Genomic DNA, 22,187 nt, shown 5'->3' on the forward strand with positions numbered 1-22,187 from the left:
TAATTAATTAATAATAAAATTAATAATTAACTATTAAGATAAACTAAATTACAATGGTCTGACTCAAGAATCTTGATCCACCTTTCATAGCTTCGATTAGTCTATGAATGCAATAAGAAAACCTGAAGATCTGAACTTTTTGGACATGGTGCAGCTGGTCAATCCGATTGGATTATCGATCGTCATCGTAAAAGAAAATCTTCCGATCAAACACAAATTCGTAGGTTGTTTAGCGTTCACGCGGGTCCATCTTCTTGTGCCAAGCCAAGCTAGAGAATTCCATGTCAATTTCAAGTATCTTTTGGTTACATGAAGCCAGATTCTTGATTGTCTTCAAGAAATGGCCCATTATCTTCTGTCAAACAGCAATCTGTACTCGACAATTTTGAGATGGAAACACTTATCGTATCACCTAAATCAAAAGTAGAGACATGAAGATCTAATTCCATTAGAATAAGAAGGTGAACGCCAACGAAAAAGCCAATTAGTGTCAATCAGAGACCCCACGGATAAGATGAAACTTGGGTTTGCAAATGGTACAAGCAGCCTGAAACACTTTGACGTGTATGATAACACAAGTAAAAGACACCAAGATCTCACGAAGAAGCTTCTGCTAACACTCTTGTCCTTGGACCTTTAACATCTGTCCAAAGTGGACGGCACTTTTCCGAGAGCTTCATTGTATCCAACTAGCTCTCTACCTCTGGATTTTCTCATGATTGCTTCCGAGGCGGCATCTACACAAAGGAGCTGCAATTCCGAGTAGAAGTCTTTTCCAGTTAGGCTACTTATTACACGCCTGACATTAAGTGCATGCACACATGTCTAGAATCTGCAAGAGTTCAGCTTGTACAATAAAGCTATCTAATCATGTAGGGTGGCCATTATCTGCAAATGCCATGATATGTTTGGCCTTACATCACACTTGAATTTGTATTCTCTCTTTAGAAATATGTGGATCGTAGGGAAGAGATTGGTGAAAAGTTCTACATCTTGTTCTACATCTTTTCTGGACGACGCAGAATCGATCGATCTAAATATCAATCAGCAAAACAAACATATCTAGTGATAACAGAGAGATTTCTTCAACTGCATAGCGGATGACATTTTCTCAACCCATAAGACAATCTATCATCATGTATAAATAGAGTTTGATACTAATTGAAATGTTCTTTTCTTTATTATCTCATTTCTTCGCTTAGATCATTTAATAAAAGAAATCAGATCTTATGCGTAGACTTGCACTGTATTATCAGTAACTGATTATTCTTGTTGCGTGTTAGGAAAGAACAATCAAACGAGATCAATAGTGATAGAATCCTTTCGCTTTGTCAATGATGTCCTCACTTAAGATCGAAATAAATTGAAGAAACACATGCAAAAGCATACAGGCGAGAAGTAAGGAAATCGCCAGGGTTTGCGTCTTTAACTAGGTTGTGAAGGAAAACGTGATCTCTCCTATAGGAAGAGGCACAATCACAGCAGTTGTACTGTTTAATGGACGCATATGCATGTCCGGTCCAGGCACCTATACCGGCAAGAATGAGCATGGGGATCCATTCTAAGACGGCTCCTCCTCTGCCTGAAGGGAGGAGACGCTGCTTATGTTCAGAACGTGCTTAAGGAATGTCGCAAAACAAAAGCATGAATCTGAAGAACTTCGGGACGGTGCCACTCGGGGACGATCCACACACGTCGATCGGAACGACATCGTCAAGCATAAAGGCATGGGTCAACCGCTTAAGGGGTCGACGATCATTAACATATGGGGTACAATCGATTCTCATGTGCAGGTATAAAAGCTTGTCACTTGGTCAGTGTAAAGGGGACTTCAAACACTTAACTCTTCCTTATTTCATCAAAAGATAACTTAAGCTTTAGATGAGTCTAAGTCGGGAAATTCCTCTCCTGATCTCGACCTGTGTGCAAGGATTGACAACAAAGAAGAAGAAGACAAGACTCGTAGCTCAACCCGACCCGTCACGCACTTCCGCTCCCCTGGTCGTAAGGTTCACTCAACAGCAATCTAAAAGCAAAATAGTTAAAAGGATTAACAGCTAACCTATTCTAATTAAAAAGGATTTCAGTGACATACATATATGTTCATTTTATACGTTCTGGAAAAACCTGTAGATTAAATGCAAACAGCAACATATCTTATGTCGAGTGCTGGGATAGAGAGAGGGGGATTTTGCTTATTACTAACATATTGCTTTAGCATCAGTTTTGATATGGGAATTACAACCTGTACGCCACCTCTGGTCAACACGTGGCTGACATATGAATGACATGTGGTCGACACGTATCATAAGAGTGGCATATGGCAAACACATAGGCAACACGTGGCTGATTGCATGACAAACCAACTACCATCACCTCTGGGATTCAACCCGTCATGAGACCATAACCATAATTAAGCCTAAGATTAGTGCATAGCTACTCCCAATATAAAAAGAGCTCACTAAGTACATTTTCCATAGATTAAAATTCTTTTCATGAGTTCATCTGAACTATTTAAACCTTAAGCTAACTAAAACATGGGAGAGACATTAGTCAGAAATATTCCTGACTTAGTTTTATATTGTCGACATCTTCAAAGTTGGATGGATTTTGCTTTGGACTAAGATTGAATTAAGACTTGACACGAAAAGAAACCTCAGTTGATTTCGAAATAACTCTTAGTTTAGACAAATATGTGAGTTCATCTAAAGCAAATAATCTTTTGTGCGCGTGCTAATGATGACTTATCAAGCTTCATAATTATTTACTTACTAATCATGGGTGCTATTCATGCTACTGTAATATTGCTACAGTGCCAAAAAGAAAATAGAGGCACCTTCGGATTCGTCAAACCAACTTTACATAAGGAAATGTCGGCTTGGATTTAGGAGATAGTGCATCCAAGCGAAGGCTGCATCGGCCTTGTGCAACATTCTCATATGCACATTCTCCGATCCAACAAACACACTTTAGCACTGTAGACTGCAATAGAAGAAATGCTCGCTGATCAACAAAATCTAAATTTTGAATGCCTTCCAGAATTCCATAAGGGAAAAAAACTTATGCAAATGATGATTTTAAGTATGATATGGACAAACACAATAAGAACAAACAAAGCCACAGCAATAAAAAGAGAAAAAGGTTAGCATATTTTACAAGCATAATCAATTGTCATCTTTGCTCGGCTTCGATGAGTATAAAGTGACGATTACTCCTAAACTCAATTTCAATAGGATTGTGGATCATGACCGTGTTTACGACATTGACGGACTTGATGAAATCGGCATGATCGACTCCAATTATCATAATTTTGATGAATTGGGTGAGTAACCCCGTCATATCGTATAAGAAAATAAAAAAAGTTTAGATTACACACCACACGAAGGGTTGTCAGGAATGGTAAGCTAGTTGAGTCTCATCGAATTTTAGCACTATGAACTACATTAGCATCATCTACAACCACAACGGTAAATAATAACAAAAAGTTTCCATCTATTCAGGAACATTCCTTTTGTGTTGTAAGATGACTGAAAGGCATAGTGATCTTTCGTTGCTTGGACACAGAATTACTCCAATGTTTTTGTTCCGCACGTCAACTCATAGATTTTAGTTACCGATAGAAGAAAGCGTACTCATCAGGAAGTTTGATTCTCATTTCTTGGTAGGAGAATGAAGGAGGGGGAAATGGTTGTCTCCTGACCTGCTGGGGATGGTGACGATGAGGATGATATTCTTCTCGCAAACGAGGTCAATCGTTGTCAGACGCTCTAATTGATAAGTGTATCGTTACATAGTTATATCATTTAATATAATAAAAATATTTTAATAAAGTGATTTCCTCAACAGTATAGCAGATGTGATTTCATCAACTGTACAAGAAAATCTTACTGTTCGAGAAAACCCTCTTATTTTCTTCGTTTCATTCTCGTACACACACCGTGCATAAATAGACATAATATGGTACTAATTGATTTGTGCTTTTTACCTTTATATATTTCTCTTTATTTCATTTTTTCATGATATCAGTGAGAAGAGCGACGCTTCGCTTCTGCTTCACAGCCATATTCCTAGCAATCATGTCTTTTTTATCGTGATAGTTTTCGTTGATCTGTCGCAAATAAGATACTTTATATTTAGCTACAGTCGCTCACATTTACTATAGAAAAGAATGTCGAGGATGAATGGAGAAAGGCGAATCTTGATGCTTTGCATGATCCCATTGCTCTTCTTTCGCCATTTTTTCCCCTGTACTGGTAGCAACACCTCCCAATTTCCTCCCACCTTCCACCGCTGCCAGCACCCTGTCACCGAATCCTATGCTCCGGAATCATCAGCAACCTCTCTCTTCGAATCCGGAATCATTCTATCAGACCCGTTGAAGATCGATCAGCCCTTCTCTTCAACCTTGCGAGGACCAACTCCTCCTCCTTGGAGAGGTGCTCCAACCTGTTCTGGAAGTCGTCGTCGTCCCGAAAGATCCCTCTCCACAGCCGGGCGACGACCCCTCGGCGCCGCTTCTTCCTCAGCGCCGCCGCCGCCTCGCTGCATCTGTTGGACAACTTTGCAGGATCATCAACGTCAGCCGGAGCGCCTCTTGGCAAGGCAGCTCACCTGGTGGACAGCACCCTGTTACACCTCCTGGGAACGAGGTGTACTCCGGTTCAACCTGCAAGCAAGGCGAATCGAGGCCGTCGTCATTTCCACTGGCGTGCACACCTTCTTGGCAAGGCAGCTCACCTGGTGGACAGCACCAACCAGGTCGGCCACTTCCTTGCTTGCTGCGCCCTTGGGCTCTTGCCAGTGCGCCTGCCGTTGTTCGTTCCCCGACGGCTTTCTCGGCGTCAACCACCTCGGCCGCGCCATCGGGCGGCTCTCTTTGCGAGTGAGGTCGCCAGAGTCCTCACCTCTGGAGAGGACCTTGTCTGGGTGCAGGACTACCATCTCTTCCCTCCCCGGACCTCTTCCTTCTCGCTGGGTGTCGGACTGCTTCGTTAATCTGCTCGGAGCGATCAGATTCCTATCAGTACATCCTGCTCTACCTTCTTCGACTCGACGAGCGGCATCCGGAACCACTTCCACATCACTGCAACCTGCTCATCGTTGCTACACAAAGTGCTGCTCTAAATTACTGTTCCCGCAGGGAACCATAGTACCCACATCTATGGAAGCACGCACTTCACTGCCCAGATTCCCAAGTGCAGCACTCCTGATTTCTTACTGCTACACAGAAATATGCAGCTTTACACAATTTACAGAGTTAAACTTCTCACGAAGATCTCATTTATTAGTACATATTTTCTATATATTAGTACATTTTTCTCCCTGATCATTGTCATCGTTGCGGACTTTTAGTTGTTCCCATATATTAGTACATATTTTCTATATATCATCATCATCTATCTCTCTGATGTTCTAAATTACTGTTCTCGCAGGGAACCATACCTCTGATGCTCTAATTATTGTTCCCGTAGGGAACCATAGTACCTTCCCCTTTAAATTATCCAAAGATGACAATGTTTATGAATGATCATCAGTTTCACAAATAAAATAGTCTACTGTTTACTCTTCAGTTGCAGCTCCAATTGATGTATGGCATCGTCATCTCGGTCAACCCTCACTCTCTATCCAAAATAAATTACTTTCTCATTATTCTCTTCCTACTCTTACAAATAATAGCATTCTCACCTATTGTGATGCTTATCTCAGTAATAAAAGTTATAGACTCCCTTTTGGTACTTCCTTCATGTCATGTTCTAAACCATTTGAAATTATTTATACTGGTGTTTGGGGCCCTGCTCCCGTCACTTCTTTTGACAAATTTAGATTTTATGTTATTTTTGTAGACTATTTTACTAAGTACACATGGATATACCCTCTTCATCATAAATTAGAAGTTTCAACAATCTTCACCAACTTTAAAAATTTGGTTGAAAACATCTTTCGATCTACAGTTAAAATAGTATAATCTGATAGTGGTGGTGAATATCAAGCTCTCACATCCTACCTCTCAACCTATGGCATCCAATAGCTTAAGTCACCCCCACACACTCTTTACCTAGCTGGTTCTGCTGAACGCAAACATTAACATATCGTAGAAACTAGTCTCACACTTCTACATCAAGCCTCCATGCCAGCAACCTTTTGGTCTGTAGCCTTTCAAACTACCGTCTACTTTATTAATCGTCTGCTCACTCCAGTTCTCCAATACCAGTCACCATTTGAAAAACTATTTTCCAAATCCCCAAACCTTCAAAAACTCAGAATATTTGATTGTTTATATTATCCATGGCTACGTCCCTATGCCCCACATAAGATAACACTAAGATCTAAGCCTTGCATCTTCATATAATATTCTTTTGAACATAATGCCTTTCGGTGCTACGAACTCAAAACGCAAAAAATCTTTATTTCACGTCATGTTATTTTTGTGGAGTCTGCCTTTCCATTTCAAAACCATGAATCTCCTACCATGTAGGTCACTTCACCAAATATACATCACTGGAGTATACCATTGATCCCCTCAAACAAACCTCTTACCATACCATTCAGTCATTCTCTTAAAGATCCATACTCTTCTGTTCTCCCGGTTCAATAGCTCCTCATTTCTTCCATTACTTCTCATCTTCCTTCTTCACAAGCCTTACCTACTACTGAAGCAATATCCTCGGAAATACAACAACCTTCTTTACATAGTCCCCCCTGATGTATCTCAGCCTACCCCGATCCATGTCAATGTCTATCTACCACTCATACCAATACCACAACCTATAGCTCCTAGACATCCAATGACAACATGCTCAAAAAGTGATATCTTTAAACTACGTCAGGTTCTCGACCTACATGCTATCACTAAATCCTCTCCCAAGACCAATGAACCTACCACAATTACTCAAGCCCAAAAATCTCTACATTGGCGTAAAGCTATGTGTGAAAAATATGATGCTATACTCCATAACTCCACATAGACTCTTGTACCTTTTCATCCTACATAAAATATCATCGGGTGTAAATAGGTCTTCCGAATTAAGTGAAACCTAGATGGGTTCGTTGCTCGATATAAGACACGTTTAGTAGCCAAAGGGTTTCATTAATGACTTGCCGTTGACTTCACAGAGACCTTCAGTCTCGTAGTTAAGCCCACAACAATTTGGATTGTTCTAAGTTTGGCCATCTTCAGAGGCTGGCACTTACGATAACTGGACTTTAATAATGCCTTTTTACAAGGGACTCTAATTGAAGATGTCTTTATGCAGCAACCCCCTGGCTTTGTTCATCACCAGTATCCGGAACATATCTGCAAACTATAAAAAACCATTTATGGACTCCGTCGATCTCCAAGAGCTTGCTATACTGAACTTGGATCGTTTCTGATATCAACTGGCTTCATCAACTCTAAGTCTGATACCTCTTTATTCCTATGACACAAAAATGAAAATATAATATATATTCTAGTGTATATCAATGATATTATTGTCATATGCAATGATTCCTTGGAGATTTAGGCATTTCTAAAGCAATTGGCTAATCGATTCTCCCTCAAAGATTTAGGACCCTTGAGCTACTCTTTGGGAGTGGAAGTCACGTTTACATCCTCAGGTCTCCTCATATCACAAAGGAAGTATATTCAAGACTTATTATCAAAGATAAATATACAGAATGTCAAAGAGGTTGCAACTCCTCTCTCTACTAGTGACTCACTCAAATTATGTGATGGCAGCCCTACCACGGACTCAACTCAATACCGACAAGTACTTGGCTCCCTACAGTACTTGGCTCTCACCCGTCCAGATATCTCATTTGCAATCAATAAATTATCTCAATACATGCACCAGCCTTCTACTATGCATTAGTCTACGGTTAAACGAATTTTGCAGTATCTTAAATGGACCCTCAATTATGGCCTCTTTCTTCGCAAACACACTCCACTTCATCTCCATGCCTTTGTTGATGCTGATTGGGCGGGGAACTTTGATGACAGAACCTCCACGTCAGTGTATGTCATATTTCTTGGATCTAATCCAATCAGTTAGAGTTCTAAGTCACAAAAGACAACCGCCCGATCTATAATTGAAGCTGAATATCGTGTCATCGCTACCACTACTGTTGAACTCAATTGGGTTACAAATCTCCTCCAAGAACTCAAAGTCAGCTCTACCCTTACTCCTACAATATATTATGACAATGTTCGAGCTACCTACTTATGTGTCAATCCGGTGTTCCACTCATGTATGAAACACATTGTCATCGACTTTCACTTCGTGCGAGATCAAGTTATCAGACATCAACTTCGTGTCTCTCATGTACATACGATTGATCAACTAGCAGACTCACTCATGAAGCCTCTAGCCCGCAAACTATTTTTGTTGCATCGGTCCAAGATCGGTATCCTTGACAGGAGCTCGTGTTAGGATCAAGAGTCGGCACTAATAAGGGGGGTGAATTAGTGTAGTGGTAAAATAATATTGGTTTAAAAACTTTCATACGATAAAAACTGATTTCGATAAAAATCGATTTCGGAAGCTTAATAACTTGGAAGCGTATGGAAGCATAGTAACTAAGTAAAGTAGTTTGCAGTATGTAAATGGTAAGAATAGAATATAAACCATAGAACACAGTAGTTTTAGAGTGGTTCGGTCAACGTGACCTACATCCACTTTCGGCTTCCTCCTCCGACGAGATCATCGGCGTCCACTAGAAGCCTTCCTTCAATAGGCGAAGGCTAATAACCTTTTATACCTCTCTTCTCCTTTTACCAGGTTTAGGAGACAACCCTTACAAGCACTCACTTACTCCTCTCTCGAACTAGTCTAACACTTAGAAGAGGGAGAGGAGATCACATAAGATTTTAGCAGCATTTCTTTCTTTTTAAAACATTTATGCTTGTGTGCTTTAACCAGGGATAAGAGGGGTATTTATAGGCTTCAAGTTGATTCAAACTTGGAGCCTAAAACTTTCCCATCCCGGGTTACACAGGCACGGGCGGTACCATCGCCTGCGCTGGGCGTTACCACCGCCTAGTGTCAGTCTGACGCTGACAATGCCCTAGGCGGTACCACCACCTAGGTCTGTCGGTACCATTGCCTAGGGGGCGATGCTGGGTAGTACCACCACCTGGCACCCTGCCAGGGGTGATACAATCGCCCAAACTGGCGGTACCACCGCCTGACATAGTCTCGAAGACTCTGCCATGATAGTGAGACTCCTTGGGGCACTATTTGGGCCTTTTATTAGGCCCAACACAGTCCTTACATAGGCTTAGCTAGCCCCTAATTGGGTTGGCCCAAATCCAAGCCCAATTACATGCTATCTATGAAATCATAAGACATTTGCTAAGCTAAACAAGTCTCTATGTCATTCTTCCGGCGAGCTTCCGATGATCTTCTGGAAAACTTCTGACGATCTCTTGGCAATGTTATGGCGGACTCTCGGCAAGCTCTTGGACTTCATGATGATCTTCTTGGCGAGTTCTGATGAGCTTCTCTGGAAAGCTCTGCGACTTCTCAGCTGGTTCTGCCAGAACTTCCGACGAATGTCTGGACTTCCGACGAACTCTCGAATTCCCAACGTGATCGCGTCTTTGACTTCGGGACTTCATTTTGCTTCATGTCTTGCTATCGTAGTTAATCCTGCATATGTAAAAATATACTTCGATCTATACAATTAATACTAAGTATTAATCAAGTTGTTCGATATGTCATTGGTCTCTCGATGCTTCGTCCAATTCTTCGGCGTATCGTCCTCTCTTGTGGCCTATTGGCCAATTGGCCAGTTGACTCTGCAACTCCGATATCCTTAGCGTAATATCCGCTCTTCTTGGCCCGATGCCCGAATCCACGGCCCGAAGCCTTTTGTCGATATGTCGACCGTTCCACCGGCCTGACGTCCAATCTTCTGACATGTTTTCCCCCGGCACAACATGATTCTTCCTACTTTAATTATCTCATCTTGATCGAAGCATCCTGCATCACTCAAAACACATATTAAAACATAAAGACATATCAATTGGTTTCATCATTAAAATACGATATTGAACAGCTCGATCTTACGGGGACATGATAATAGAGAGATTTCCTCGACTGCATAACAGATGAAATATCCTTAACTATACGAGAAAATCTTATTGCTTAGTTGAGAAAATCCTCTCATTCACTATGTATAAATAGATACCATATGATACTAATTGATGTGTGCTTTTTACCTTCATATCTTTCTCTTCGTTTCATTCTACTAGGCGAGAGATAAATGTCGCTCTATATCTATGTCGATGCTGATACAAATGTTGAGCAGCCCTTTCATCACTTAGCAACTGTGTCAACATCAACATATATACAGAGCGATGAAAGGGATGCTCACTATGTCAATGTCGATTCAAATATAAAGTGGCACCACTCTATATATGTGTCGGCGCCAACATAGATACAAAATAGTGTCGCTCTATATTTGTGTTGGCATCGATGTAGATGCCAAGCAGCTCTTTCGTCGCTTGGCAACTGCATTTATGTTGACGTAGTGAGTGGCCCTTTCATCGCTCTACATCTACGTCGACGTCGATAGTCACTCGACAGCAACTATATCAGAATCAACGCAAATACTGAGTAGTCCTTATCTCTTGCTGACGCTCACCTCATCTACAACAACCACCCATAGCCATCATTGGCGTCATCGTTTGTCATTATCGACACCATCCGTCATCACCAACTGTAACATTAAAATTATTTTTTTTGCCTATGATTTTTGTGTCTTCGTCAATAAAACTGACGATGTTAGGGTAAATAGATCAAGATATTTTATTTTTATAACTATATGGATTCTAATATAAATTTTTAAAATCTAGGGATCATGATGTTGAGGGCGTCTAATTACAAGGGATAATCTATAATTAACCCCACAAACGATGACGTTGCAACATAGATTTGTGATAATTTATAACATGGCTCTGATTGTTTCATGGGATTTTAGGAGCACTGGTCGTTTAGGGAATTGGCTTGTCACTCAGTGCATACGTTTCCAAAAATGAAGACTGCATCGGTCGATTATGATGTATTTATGAAGGATAAACTCCGAGACCGGCATCAACTAATGCATGTACAATCTTATGGGAAGGCTTTTGCAGTGTCATTCTCATTAGAGGTCGTGGTATGTTTGATGATGCTAGGCTTTATCCAGTTGATAGGGACCTAAGGTTGCTGTAGGGAGGAATCAACGAGAAGAAGGAAGATAGCGACGCTTCCTTGGAAGGCAAAAACGACGTGCTTCGACACGGAAGAGCAAAGGGGAATTTGCATGGGAAGAAAGCTTCGGTGATTTCATTAATTATAAATTATTCTTTGTATTTGGATCCTATTAGTATCGTGATATTTATATATAAAAATTATATTATTTTTTTATAATAAAAAATAATCTTATTTATCCTAATATCGTTATTTTTATTGATAGAAAATATACTACGTTATATCGATACAAAAGTAATAAAAAAGATAATTTTAATATTTTTTTCTATTTTCAATGAACTTATCCGTAAAAGGATACTTTTAATATCTTATATACTGAAAACGAAAGAAATATTAAAAATATATTTTTACCCATCATTTTCGTATTGATCCAACAGCATGTGATATCACGTGCTATGTTTTCCGTCAACGATGACGTTAAGATAAATAAGATTATTTATTTTATTTTTAAAATTATAAAAAAATTAATATAAATTTTTTATATAAAAAAGTTACGATAGGATGACGACATCATAACTCTTGTGGCTATTTGGTATTGGCACCGTCAATGCGTAAGGCTATAATAACGTTGAAGTTTATGTCATTATGACCGATCTATTTCGTTGCTTTGTCTCCGTCAATATGACTGGTCTTATTCTGTGCATGGAGGAGTGGTCGAAGGACAGCTTTTGGAGGCAGCTCAGATCCTTGATGAGATTTTGACAGAAACTGTCTCTCAAACGAAGCTTTCTTGCAATCGACGTCGCTTACCACAAGTGAAGTGAAGGGAGGAAGAAGAAGGTTATATTTTAGTAATATTTTATGTATATATATTTTAATCCTATTTGTCGGGTGAAAGGCAATCTAATCAGTATCAAATCAAGAATATGAAATATCTAATCAAAGGATATGAGAACCTTTTACCTAGTAATTTTGATTGACATGATCCTACAAACTTAAAATAGTTTAGTAGAAGCTAAGGAGCTAAATCTTCGTGATGATAATAGCTTCGTATATATGTCTAAAATGATAATAAAAAAGATATTATCGTGAACGATTTGAATGACGCTATAGTTGTGTTGAGCATTGAAATGAGACCCATAATGTTACATAACTAAGATAATTCTATTGTAGCATTGATAGTACTTAGAACAGGTAATACCATTTTGTGTTTACTCTAATAAATCAAAAAATCACCTAAAAACAATGATAATAGAATATTTATCAATGTCAAATCAAAGGAGATGAGATTTCTTTTCATAGTAACTTTGACAAGGAGCATCCCATTATAAATATCTCCATGAAAGATATAAGACGGGTTTACTAATGAATCCCTTCCCTTAGATTTCAACATCTCATAAATGAAGACCCTCTTAATCTTGAAGAGCGACAGAAGTATAAGACAATGGGATTTCGATCTTTACATTATCATGACTTAATTGTTGATCTTTATCTTAAATTATATCACTTTCTTTAATTCTAAAAATATCATACCGACTAAATTATTCTCAATTTCAATACGAGAAAATCTATTATACAAAGGGATAGGTGGTAGTCTCTAGTGTAAGTCGTTCGCGTTCAATCTATAGATGTGTTTTAGAATCCAATCATCATTTTTTTTTAATCAATCACGTTGTTTTTATTATGATAAGAAAGATGTTCGAAAAATTTATTATTATTAATTATAGCTTCAAAAAGATGGTAAATGATTAAAAGAATAATGATGAATATTAGTTTTATAATCCTTGTTTGTGGTAGATTGGAAAACCCAAAATGAAAGTGTACTTAGTTATTCCAAGTGCGATCTCTGCATTAAACGAGAGAAAAAAAATCAAACATTAGTCGGATCAAATTAAATTATGATATATATATATATATATATATATATATATATAGAACATAAAGTTTTTTATAATAAGATTGCTAAGAACTTTAAATTCTAAATAATCTTTAGTTTTTTTTTTTGGTTTAGTTAGAAGGAAAAACGAAAGGATTCATTGAATCATTGGTTCCCGGCAGCAAGACAAGAATAACGACCTTTGAGCCACTGTCTTGGAATTTTAATGCCTGTTCTTGACTCCCTCTGAAGCATTTAAACGAGCGACTCACCTGCGACCACGCCATAAATTATTGCCTGCGTACGTCTTCCTTCATCTTCCTATCACGGTTGACCTTTGCGTCGGAAGTGCCTTCATGGCCACCGTGCTCGTACGTCACTGCCGCAGAATTCTATTGAGCTCAATTACTGCCTGTCCCATGGTCGACGAAGTCTTGACCAACAAATGGCCTTCACATGGCCAACGCTCCTCCCTTTTGACTTTGCTGCCTCCCGTGTGCTTTCCGTGTCGAAGCAGCCATGGCGAACGCCGTTAGCTTCGGCCGAGGTCTCGTTCGTCGCTCTCCTTCGTGCATGGGTTGACATAGCCATGCACACCCAACACGTAAAACTTGAGTGTATCACAACCACCCTACCTACTACCTATTGGTCTAAGCAAGTAGGAGAAGGTTTTTAATTGGATGACCATAAATTAGAATTTGACCAATAAACTTAAACCTTAAGAAATGATATCTATCTTAAAAAAATTGATAAAATCATATTTAGGGTAATTTTTGAAAAAACAAATCTCTTGTTTGATTTTTTTTTTCAAGAAATGCTCACATTTTTAGAATTCCTAAACAACTTCATTTTTTTATCTAATACATGAAATACTTCCGATCATCTATTTATTTATTTATTAACCACTCGAATCGATCTAATTATAATGTTTTTATACTGTGTTACAGTGTTTTCAGCAATACCAAAAAAATATTATAATGTAGTACAAAAATATTATAACATAATGTTTCTATACCATGTTATGGTATTTTTCTAATATTATTTAAAATAAAATTATTATGCTATATATATTTTTGCTACATTATAGTGGTTTTCTACTACTATCGAAAACACTATTACGTGATGTAAAAATATTATAAATATAATATTTTTATAAAATTCATACAAAATAATGTGTTATGATATTTTATTTAACGCTTACATTATTTCTATTAACCGATTTATAGGAAAAGAGAGTGAGAAAGAGTATTCTAAGCATTAGGCAAAAAATAAAGAACATTGTTTGAAAATACTATATTTATGAGATGCTTCTCGGGAAAAATATAAAAAAGATAACTCTTCGAGAATTTATCCTTATATTTACCATTTATATACTAATTTAAAATACCGAAAGAAAAAAACTTGGAAATCGAATGATATATATATATATATATATATATATATATATATATATATATATATATATATATATATATATATATCACAACAAAAAATATATATATATATCACCACAAGATAGTTAGAAGTTAAGGACTAGTATACCCCTTAATTTTGACATGTCCACATTATTAGAAAAATAGTCCATTTGACTATGGGAACAACCTGTAAATTGCTTGTACAAAGACAATATGACTCTGCATATATACTAAACATAAAGACAAAGGGATCAACATTTATGGACAATTGTAATGACCATATGATAGATGGATGAAATCATGCATCTGCACTGTTCTAAACAGTGTGTTTTGCTCAACATGAGGCATTTAGGCAACACCTGTTGTGGTTGCATACTCATTCACCAATCTTTGATGGTAGGTATTAACCATATTAATTACTAGGAAAATTAGGGTTCCCTGTTATTTGATTGCTCTATTTAGGAATAACTAATGTAGGCATAAATGCTATTCATGTCATGAGATTGAGTTGGCACCCTACCCTTGGTGTTATTGCATGAATCCACAATAGTGAAACTGACAATACAATAATTATGTGTACTCACAAGGTTAGGTAAATACATGTATCATACAAACTATCTACAATGTAACAGTGGGACATAAAATATACCTTTATCATGAAATGCATATTTATGAAAAATAAAACTTGGTATAAACTTGGCATTTTTTTAGTATTATAATGTGTCAATGAATGGAGGTGACACTAATTATTCTCAGTGTTGACCATTCTCACAATGATCAAGCTTGAACAGTGTCACAATGCTTTAAAAACAGTTCTAATTATTATTGCCTTTGTTCTCCATGATTTTATACTTCTATCAATGCAACCACATAGGAGAAATAGAGACACATTTAAGAGATCATAATTGACAACTTATTGAAACTAGAACTATTTAACATAATTGTGGAGTCATTGCTCAAGACAACAAATAATAAATTCAGGCAGGAAAATATTTATATGCCCGGGATAATAATGAGATGGACATTTATTTATCAGCAATGCTTCACTAAATGTTGTTATTTTGTTGTTCTAATCCACAAAGAAAGCATGTCATTTAATAGCTAGAAAACCCTAAAAAATGAGAGAGCAAGACCTCATCCATGGAGTTAATTAGGCATCAATAATAAAATCAACTAATTCTTACTTATGAATTGGTGATTTGATTTAATTTTGAGATGATCAAATAATTAATAAGCACTTGACACGCCACCATAAATGGTTCAATTAACAAGAGCCCATGCAATGATCTCATAGTTTACTATTTCTTAATTAGCATATAAAATCAAGTAATTAATAGTCGATGATTTTTTCTCTCTATCCTCTACATAGTAGTAATAATAGTGACAATGATAATAATAATGTATTCGGTTGTTTATTAAGATTATTGAAGAAGTTAAATCTTTTTCCCCTAAATTTTCTTGTACAAATAATAATAATAATAAAACCAAAGAAAGAAAAATCAACAATCATGAATACATGGATATTTAATTTCTAATCGATAAGTATGTCAACAATATGGCAAGTAAGAGAATAAATGCAACCAACCCAATCAACGCTTAGAATGGCATCCTCTCAATGAGCTTGCAAAGAATTTTTTATCCAACTAATATTTATCGAAAATACAGATAATAGTTATAATTATTATTATTGGGAGGGGATGTAGAAATACGAGAATGCAGCCCACGCAAAGCAACGCGCGGTGGGTTCATTTAATCTCACCGGATGCTCCGCCACACCGCCTGAGTCGCACCAGAACTCGAACTCGAAGCTGGTCACCGCCTCAGTCAATTCCCCCCTCCCCCTACTTCCTAAAGTAGCGCGGCCTGGCCGTTTCAGCCGTAGGATCTCGATCGAACGGACGCCGCTCGCCTGATCCCGTGATGCACCGTCGTTGTTAAGACCGAGGCCCGGGGGCGATGCCGTCATTTCGGCTCTCCCCGGTGAGCTTATAGACCCCATGCGTTGCATTCGTCCCCTCTGATCCCCACCTCCTCGCTCTCCCCCCCTGTTCTTCTTCTCCTCGTTCGAAGTCGCCGTCGGTCACTTTCCGGGCTCCTGGATTCGATCCGTTTCTTACCCTGTGAAAGAGTGAGGTAATTGCTATGGAAAGGAGTCTGCTTTTTCTCTTCTTTTCCCCCTCTTTTACTGCTGTCTTGCAAGTCGCAGGGGTCGTTTTTGACTGCAGGGCGCTGCTGCCATCTGCGACATAGTCAAAACCTTTTTTATTGATCTGCCATGGTGCAGAACGTGGTCGCTCTGCCGCTCGCTCTCTCTCTCTCTCTCTCTCGTTCTCGCTTGGGGTTAGCGAGAGTGTGTAAAGGGCCTTCTCTTCTGTTTTAATCTCGGTGTCGGCTTTGGACCTTTCCTTTTGGTTTCATCTTTTACGAGGGATGTGAGAGAGAGGGAGAGAGGGAGTTGTGGGGGTCAAATGAACAGCGATCGGTTGTCGTTTTTGTTTATCTGTGAGGCCGAAGAGTCCACAATTCCGGTTTTCATGTTTGAGGTCTCCCTCTCCGCTGCTGGCATCTCTGAGGCGCTTCCGGGTTTGCTCCCCTGCTTGTCTTTCTTCTGCCCCAAAGGGTGGTGCAGTGGAGAGCCAAAGATCGGATTCTTCGCTCTTTTTCACGTTAAAAATTGGATCTTGTGGTTGGGATTGGGACTGCTGCGAGTGAGTTAGGGTTCTGATCCAGGGTGTAGATAGGAGGAGCCGGGGAAGAGGGGGAGAGGAAGAGGTGACACAGCAGCACAAGTCTTGTCTTCTTTCTCCTTCTTTACCAGGAAAGAGGGAGAGGGAGTTGGAGGAGGCATTGGTTTGCAGTAAAGCCTGCGGTTTTCGCCTTCTCTGATCTCTCTCCATTTCTGCCTCTTTCCTTAATTCTGTACAGTATATTCTCTGTATCCATCTTTTCCCTTTCTTTCACTGTACTCAATATTGATGCATCATTAAAACCGATTAAATTCCTCAGAAAAATTCTGATTCTGGGCAAGCGAAAGCAAAAGATCCGATCCCAGACAAGTGCAAGTCGGCGAGGAAAGAAAATATTATGAGAGCACAAGCTAGCACGGAGGACCAAGTCTGGAGGGAGAAGAACCAAGAAAAGGAAGGATATTTGATGAGCTTTGGGGGGTTATCAGACGGCAGATCAGGAGGCGCTCTAGCTTACGGCAACGCGGCCATGACCGCCGGAGAGTTATCTCCGCCGCAGCTCATCTCCCAGAGGCTCCCAAACTCCGCCTTCATTTCTCCCCGCCTCTCCCTCGGCCTGGTAAACGAGACCGAACCTCGGACCATGTTTCCTTCCCTTCGATTCATTCATGACGCTTTCTCTTTTTTGGCTTTTTGGGCCAGCAATCGAACGTGGATGGACAGATAGACATGAGCAGGATGGCAGGCGTCGGCGGTGGCAGTGACGTGGGTTCGGCCAAGAGGAGCAAGGACGATGAGAATGAGAGCAGATCGGAGAGCGACAACTTGGAAGCCATATCCGGTGACGACGTCGATCAGGAGAATCCTCGCAAGAAAAAGAGACACCACCGCCATACTCCGCAACAGATCCAGGAACTCGAAGCGTAAGACCGATCCTTGAATCCATTGGCAATCTGTGGCCTTTTCTTCTTCCTGATCGCCTGTTCCATGCTGTAGTCTGTTCAAGGATTGCCCCCACCCGGATGAGAAGCAAAGGCTGGAACTGAGCAGGAGGCTATGCTTGGAGAGCAGACAAGTCAAGTTCTGGTTCCAGAATCGACGCACCCAAATGAAGGTAGGAACGATACGAGACACACAAATCCTCTCTTTGTTGCTTGGATTGTGGTTCCCTTTAGAACTTTTGCTCGTTGATGGATTACAGACGCAAATCGAGCGCTTCGAGAACACGAAGCTCCGGCAAGAAAACGACAAGATGAGGGCGGCGAACATGGCGATTCGAGAAGCAACGCAGAGCGCGGCTTGCAAGAACTGCGGAGGTCCGGTCATGCTCGGCAATGTCTCGGTGGAACGGCTGCAACTTAGACTGGAGAACGCTCGGTTAAAGGAAGAGCTCGACCGGCTGTGCGCAATCGCCAAGAAGTTTCTGGGGAAGTCCGTCTCCTCTTTGGCCGGCCACATCTCTCCGACCATGCCGAGCTCGGTTTTGGAGATTGGAGTCGGGAACAATATCTTCGCGGGGTTCAACTCCGTCGTCGCTCCGACTATTTCCGCTTTGCCCGACTATTTGCCGGGGTTCAGCAGCAACCCACTGGATGCTGTCGCTCCGACCATGGGCAAGAACATGGAGGCGCTGCTGGGGAGCGACAGGAGCATGCTCTTGGAGCTTGCATTGGCTGCAATGGAAGAGCTAATGAGCATGGCGCAGATGGAGGAGCCACTTTGGCTTCCGAGCTCACAAGGTGGTCCCAAGGCACTGAACTACGAGCAGTACCGCCGGACGTTTCGCCCCATCGCCGGGATATCGCCGGTTGGGTCTGTGTCAGAGGCCTCGAGGGAGACGAGGATAGTGTCCATTGACAGCGTCGCCCTCGTCGAGACCCTAATGGATGCGGTAAGTTATGATCTGTTAATCCTACTTCTCTGATGGTGGATGGATAGCTTCAGCTTCGTGACATGTCTTCTTTTCCGTAACGCAGAGTCGTTGGGTTCATATGTTCCCAAGTATCGTGGCCAAGGCCACCACCACGGAGTTGATATCCAGCGGCGTGAGTGGAACAAGAGATGGCGCCCTCCAACTCGTGAGCCAATCGTTGCACTGTGTACTGTGTTGCCTTCACAAATACCATGGGTTTCTTTCTGACACCGAGCTTTGCGAATGGTTCAGATGCAGGCGGAGCTTCACGTCCTCTCCCCGCTGGTGGCAGTGCGCGAGGTGAGCTTTCTCAGGTTCTGCAAGCAGCACGCGGAGGGCGTTTGGGCCGTGGTCGATGTCGCCGTTGACGGCATCAGAGCAGATCTCTCTTCTGCTAACTGCAGGAGGCTGCCGTCTGGTTGCCTGGTGCAAGACATGCCGGATGGCTACTCCAAGGTCCTCCTCTCCCTGTCTTTAGCCGAGCAAAATCTTTCTTATTCGATCACAAGAAAAATCTCATTTAGATCTTCCTCCTACTACCTCGGGACTTGAGTCTTGATCAACATTTTTGTCTGTGTGTTGTTATCCCTTTTATCCAATTTCTTTAATGCCATCCCCACTGCACAACATCTTCTCCTTCTTAGTTGCCCTTTACGTACCTGTGGAGGTATGAATGCTTCGTGTTCATGTCCTGCACAAATAATAAATGAGAAATATGAAAGAAGTAGATGTATTAAGATGAAGTACTAACGATTAGACCAAATGGCGGTATCATTGTTTGATTGAATTGGCAGGTCACCTGGGTGGAGCACGCGGAGTACGACGAAGGCCAAGTGCATCATCTGTATCGCCCGCTGCTCCGCTCCGGCCAGGCGTTCGGCGCCGGACGCTGGTTGGCCACCCTACAGCGCCAGTGCGAGTGCCTTGCCACCCTCGTGTCCTCCACCGCCGTGGCCCGCGACGAGACTGGTAAGGAGCCAGCCGCTTGATCTCTGAAGCATCGTGAACAGCATCGTTTGACTGATTCTTACGATATTGTGATCTCGACAGCATCGATAACGGCGAGCGGGCAGAGGAGCATGTTGAAGCTGGCGCGTCGGATGACCAACGCCTTCTGCGCCGGGGTCTGCGCGTCGCCCGCGCATGGGTGGAGCAAGCTGGCGTCGGAGACCATCGGGGAGGACGTGCGGGTGATGTCGAGGATGAGCGTGAACGTACCGGGGGAGCCGGCGGGGTTGGTGCTCAGCGTGGCCACATCGGTGTGGATCCCCGCGCCGCCCAAGCGGCTGTTCGACTTCCTATGCGAGACCAGATTCCGCAGCAAGTGGGACATCCTCTCCAACGGCGGGCCGATGTGCGAGATGGCGCACATCGCCAAAGGCCAGGAAGCAGCCAACCGCGTCTCCCTCATATGGGCCACTGTAAGCGAACCCTGCCTCTCTCTCTCTCTCTCCCTCCCTCCCCGCCCCCCCTCTTTAACCCTCATCGGCCACGGTGTGCTGCACGAACATAACTTGTGATCCCGGTGACGCGCAGGCCACGAACGCCAGCCAAACCAGCATGATGCTACTGCAGGAGACCTACACCGACGCTTCCGGCGCAATGCTGGTGTACGCGCCGGTGGACATCCCAGCCATGCACCTAGTAATGAACGGCGGCGACTCCGCCCACGTCGCCCTCCTCCCTTCCGGTTTCGCCATCGTCCCCGATGGCGCCGGCTACCGAGGAGAGCTCACCGAAGAGCACCACAGCGACGGCGCCGCCACCGCCGGCTCCGGTTCGCTGCTGACCATCGGGTTCCAGATTCTGGTGAACGGCCAGCCGACGGAAAAGCTGACGGCTGAGACGGTGGACACCGTCAACGGCCTCATCTCATGCACGGTTCAAAAGATCAAGGCTGCAGTCCACAGCGAGATCTGAGTGAAGCCGGCCGTATACAACTCGGAAAGGGAAAGGTCAAATAAATAGAGACCGAGTCAAGAACGAACCGCGGGTGTGACCGAGTCATCACGTAGTTTTAGGTTCGTCTTCTTCAACACAGAGCGATGGTGGTTGTGTGGTTCGGGCATTGACTCCCTCTCCAAACCAAACCAAAGCAAACCCAGAATTTACTTCTGTGCCTTTACTGTTCCTTTTCCTCTATGTCATACAAAAGGAAACGTCTCAAGAATCTATAGCTTCCGATACAAATAGGCCAAACCGCGCGTTGTCTTGTTGTTTATATATATATCTATATTCTGTTGTCCTTGAGTGGTTTGTGTTGCCTTTGGGTTAGCTAATAACATCTATAAGACGATCAGATCCAACCTCCCTTCTTCTTCTTCCTCGTGAGTAATCCAAAGCTCGATGAGAAGTACACTTTGGCTTGTTGTTCTTGTAGTGCTGGGGTTAATAGCTCGGCTGTAGAAGTTGGCCCCCCTGCCGCTCCTCCCTGCCACGCATTGAAGGTGAGCTGCTCGCTGCTCACTGCCAGCGAAGCGCATTAATGCCGCGGCCTGCAACGCTGCTCGTATTTAATGCGATTCACTCTGCTGGCCTGCGCGGGTGAATTGTTCGCTTCTACCGCATGGCCGTGCAACTGTGCGGAACTGTAACATGTAGTCCTCAGATCATCAGAAGACTGCACAAACACATGTGGAGCTTATGCAGCACATGTGGAGTCAGATGAGTTCCCTGCTGCACGAAACATACAACCGTGTAGCGTCTGCGGCATTTAGTCAGATAAGAGACGTGCACAAACTGCTGAACCGCAAGCGGCGCAATGACTGCCACACTGCATAGTTTTTGTAGTCGGATAAGTAGCAAGCTGGCTACAGAGCACTGCGACGCTGTTATGTTAGTAAGCATTTTAGGTAGGTTGTGTTGGATCATGTCACAAAAAGGTTTATATTAGGAGAGCCTGGGATAGAACAGAGTAGGGCTCAGAGCACTGACTGCAGAGGACATACCGATGGGAGACGATCGCGACATTTCAAGCTCGTCGTCGCGTCTCGACGTCATAGCGTGCTGCCATTGCTGCATGTCATGGCCACTGCTACACCACCGACGCTGCGGAGCACAATTGCTATGCGTCGACGGTGCAGAACGTCGCCGTCACCGCACGACGTTGCCCGTCGCCACTACGCA

General features: G+C 42.0%; 1 protein-coding gene across 5 annotated transcripts; it reads left to right on the forward strand.

Annotated features, from left to right (window-relative positions):
- Positions 1–16,492: 16,492 nt before the first annotated feature.
- LOC135633258 (homeobox-leucine zipper protein ROC5-like) lies at positions 16,493–21,311 on the forward strand. Of its 5 annotated transcripts, none has more exons than XM_065142525.1 (10): positions 16,493–16,595; positions 17,469–17,768; positions 17,852–18,072; positions 18,146–18,263; positions 18,351–19,040; positions 19,126–19,227; positions 19,314–19,517; positions 19,856–20,030; positions 20,112–20,482; positions 20,598–21,311. In XM_065142525.1, exons 2-10 carry the CDS (start codon positions 17,547–17,549, stop codon positions 20,979–20,981), a joined length of 2,487 nt encoding a protein of 828 aa, XP_064998597.1. In that variant the 5' UTR covers positions 16,493–16,595; positions 17,469–17,546; the 3' UTR covers positions 20,982–21,311. The 5 variants fall into 5 exon arrangements, with proteins under 5 accessions (XP_064998597.1, XP_064998595.1, XP_064998596.1 ...); XM_065142523.1 differs by lacking the exon at positions 16,493–16,595 and adding an exon at positions 16,867–17,386; XM_065142524.1 differs by lacking the exon at positions 16,493–16,595 and adding an exon at positions 16,867–17,381.
- The last annotated feature ends 876 nt before the right edge of the window (positions 21,312–22,187 follow it).

Source organism: Musa acuminata, chromosome BXJ3-3 (genome assembly GCF_036884655.1).
Source record: "Musa acuminata AAA Group cultivar baxijiao chromosome BXJ3-3, Cavendish_Baxijiao_AAA, whole genome shotgun sequence".
Lineage (NCBI taxonomy): Eukaryota > Viridiplantae > Streptophyta > Magnoliopsida > Zingiberales > Musaceae > Musa > Musa acuminata.

Excerpts from the sequence above, each read along its gene's own strand:
- LOC135633258 (XM_065142525.1), top strand. The coding sequence starts at position 17,547 with ATGAGAGCACAAGCTAGCACGGAGGACCAAGTCTGGAGGGAGAAGAAC. Across the intron at positions 17,769-17,851 it reads CCCGCCTCTCCCTCGGCCTG|CAATCGAACGTGGATGGACA; the intron begins GTAAACGAGACC and ends TTTTTGGGCCAG. Across the intron at positions 20,031-20,111 it reads CGTGGCCCGCGACGAGACTG|CATCGATAACGGCGAGCGGG; the intron begins GTAAGGAGCCAG and ends TGATCTCGACAG.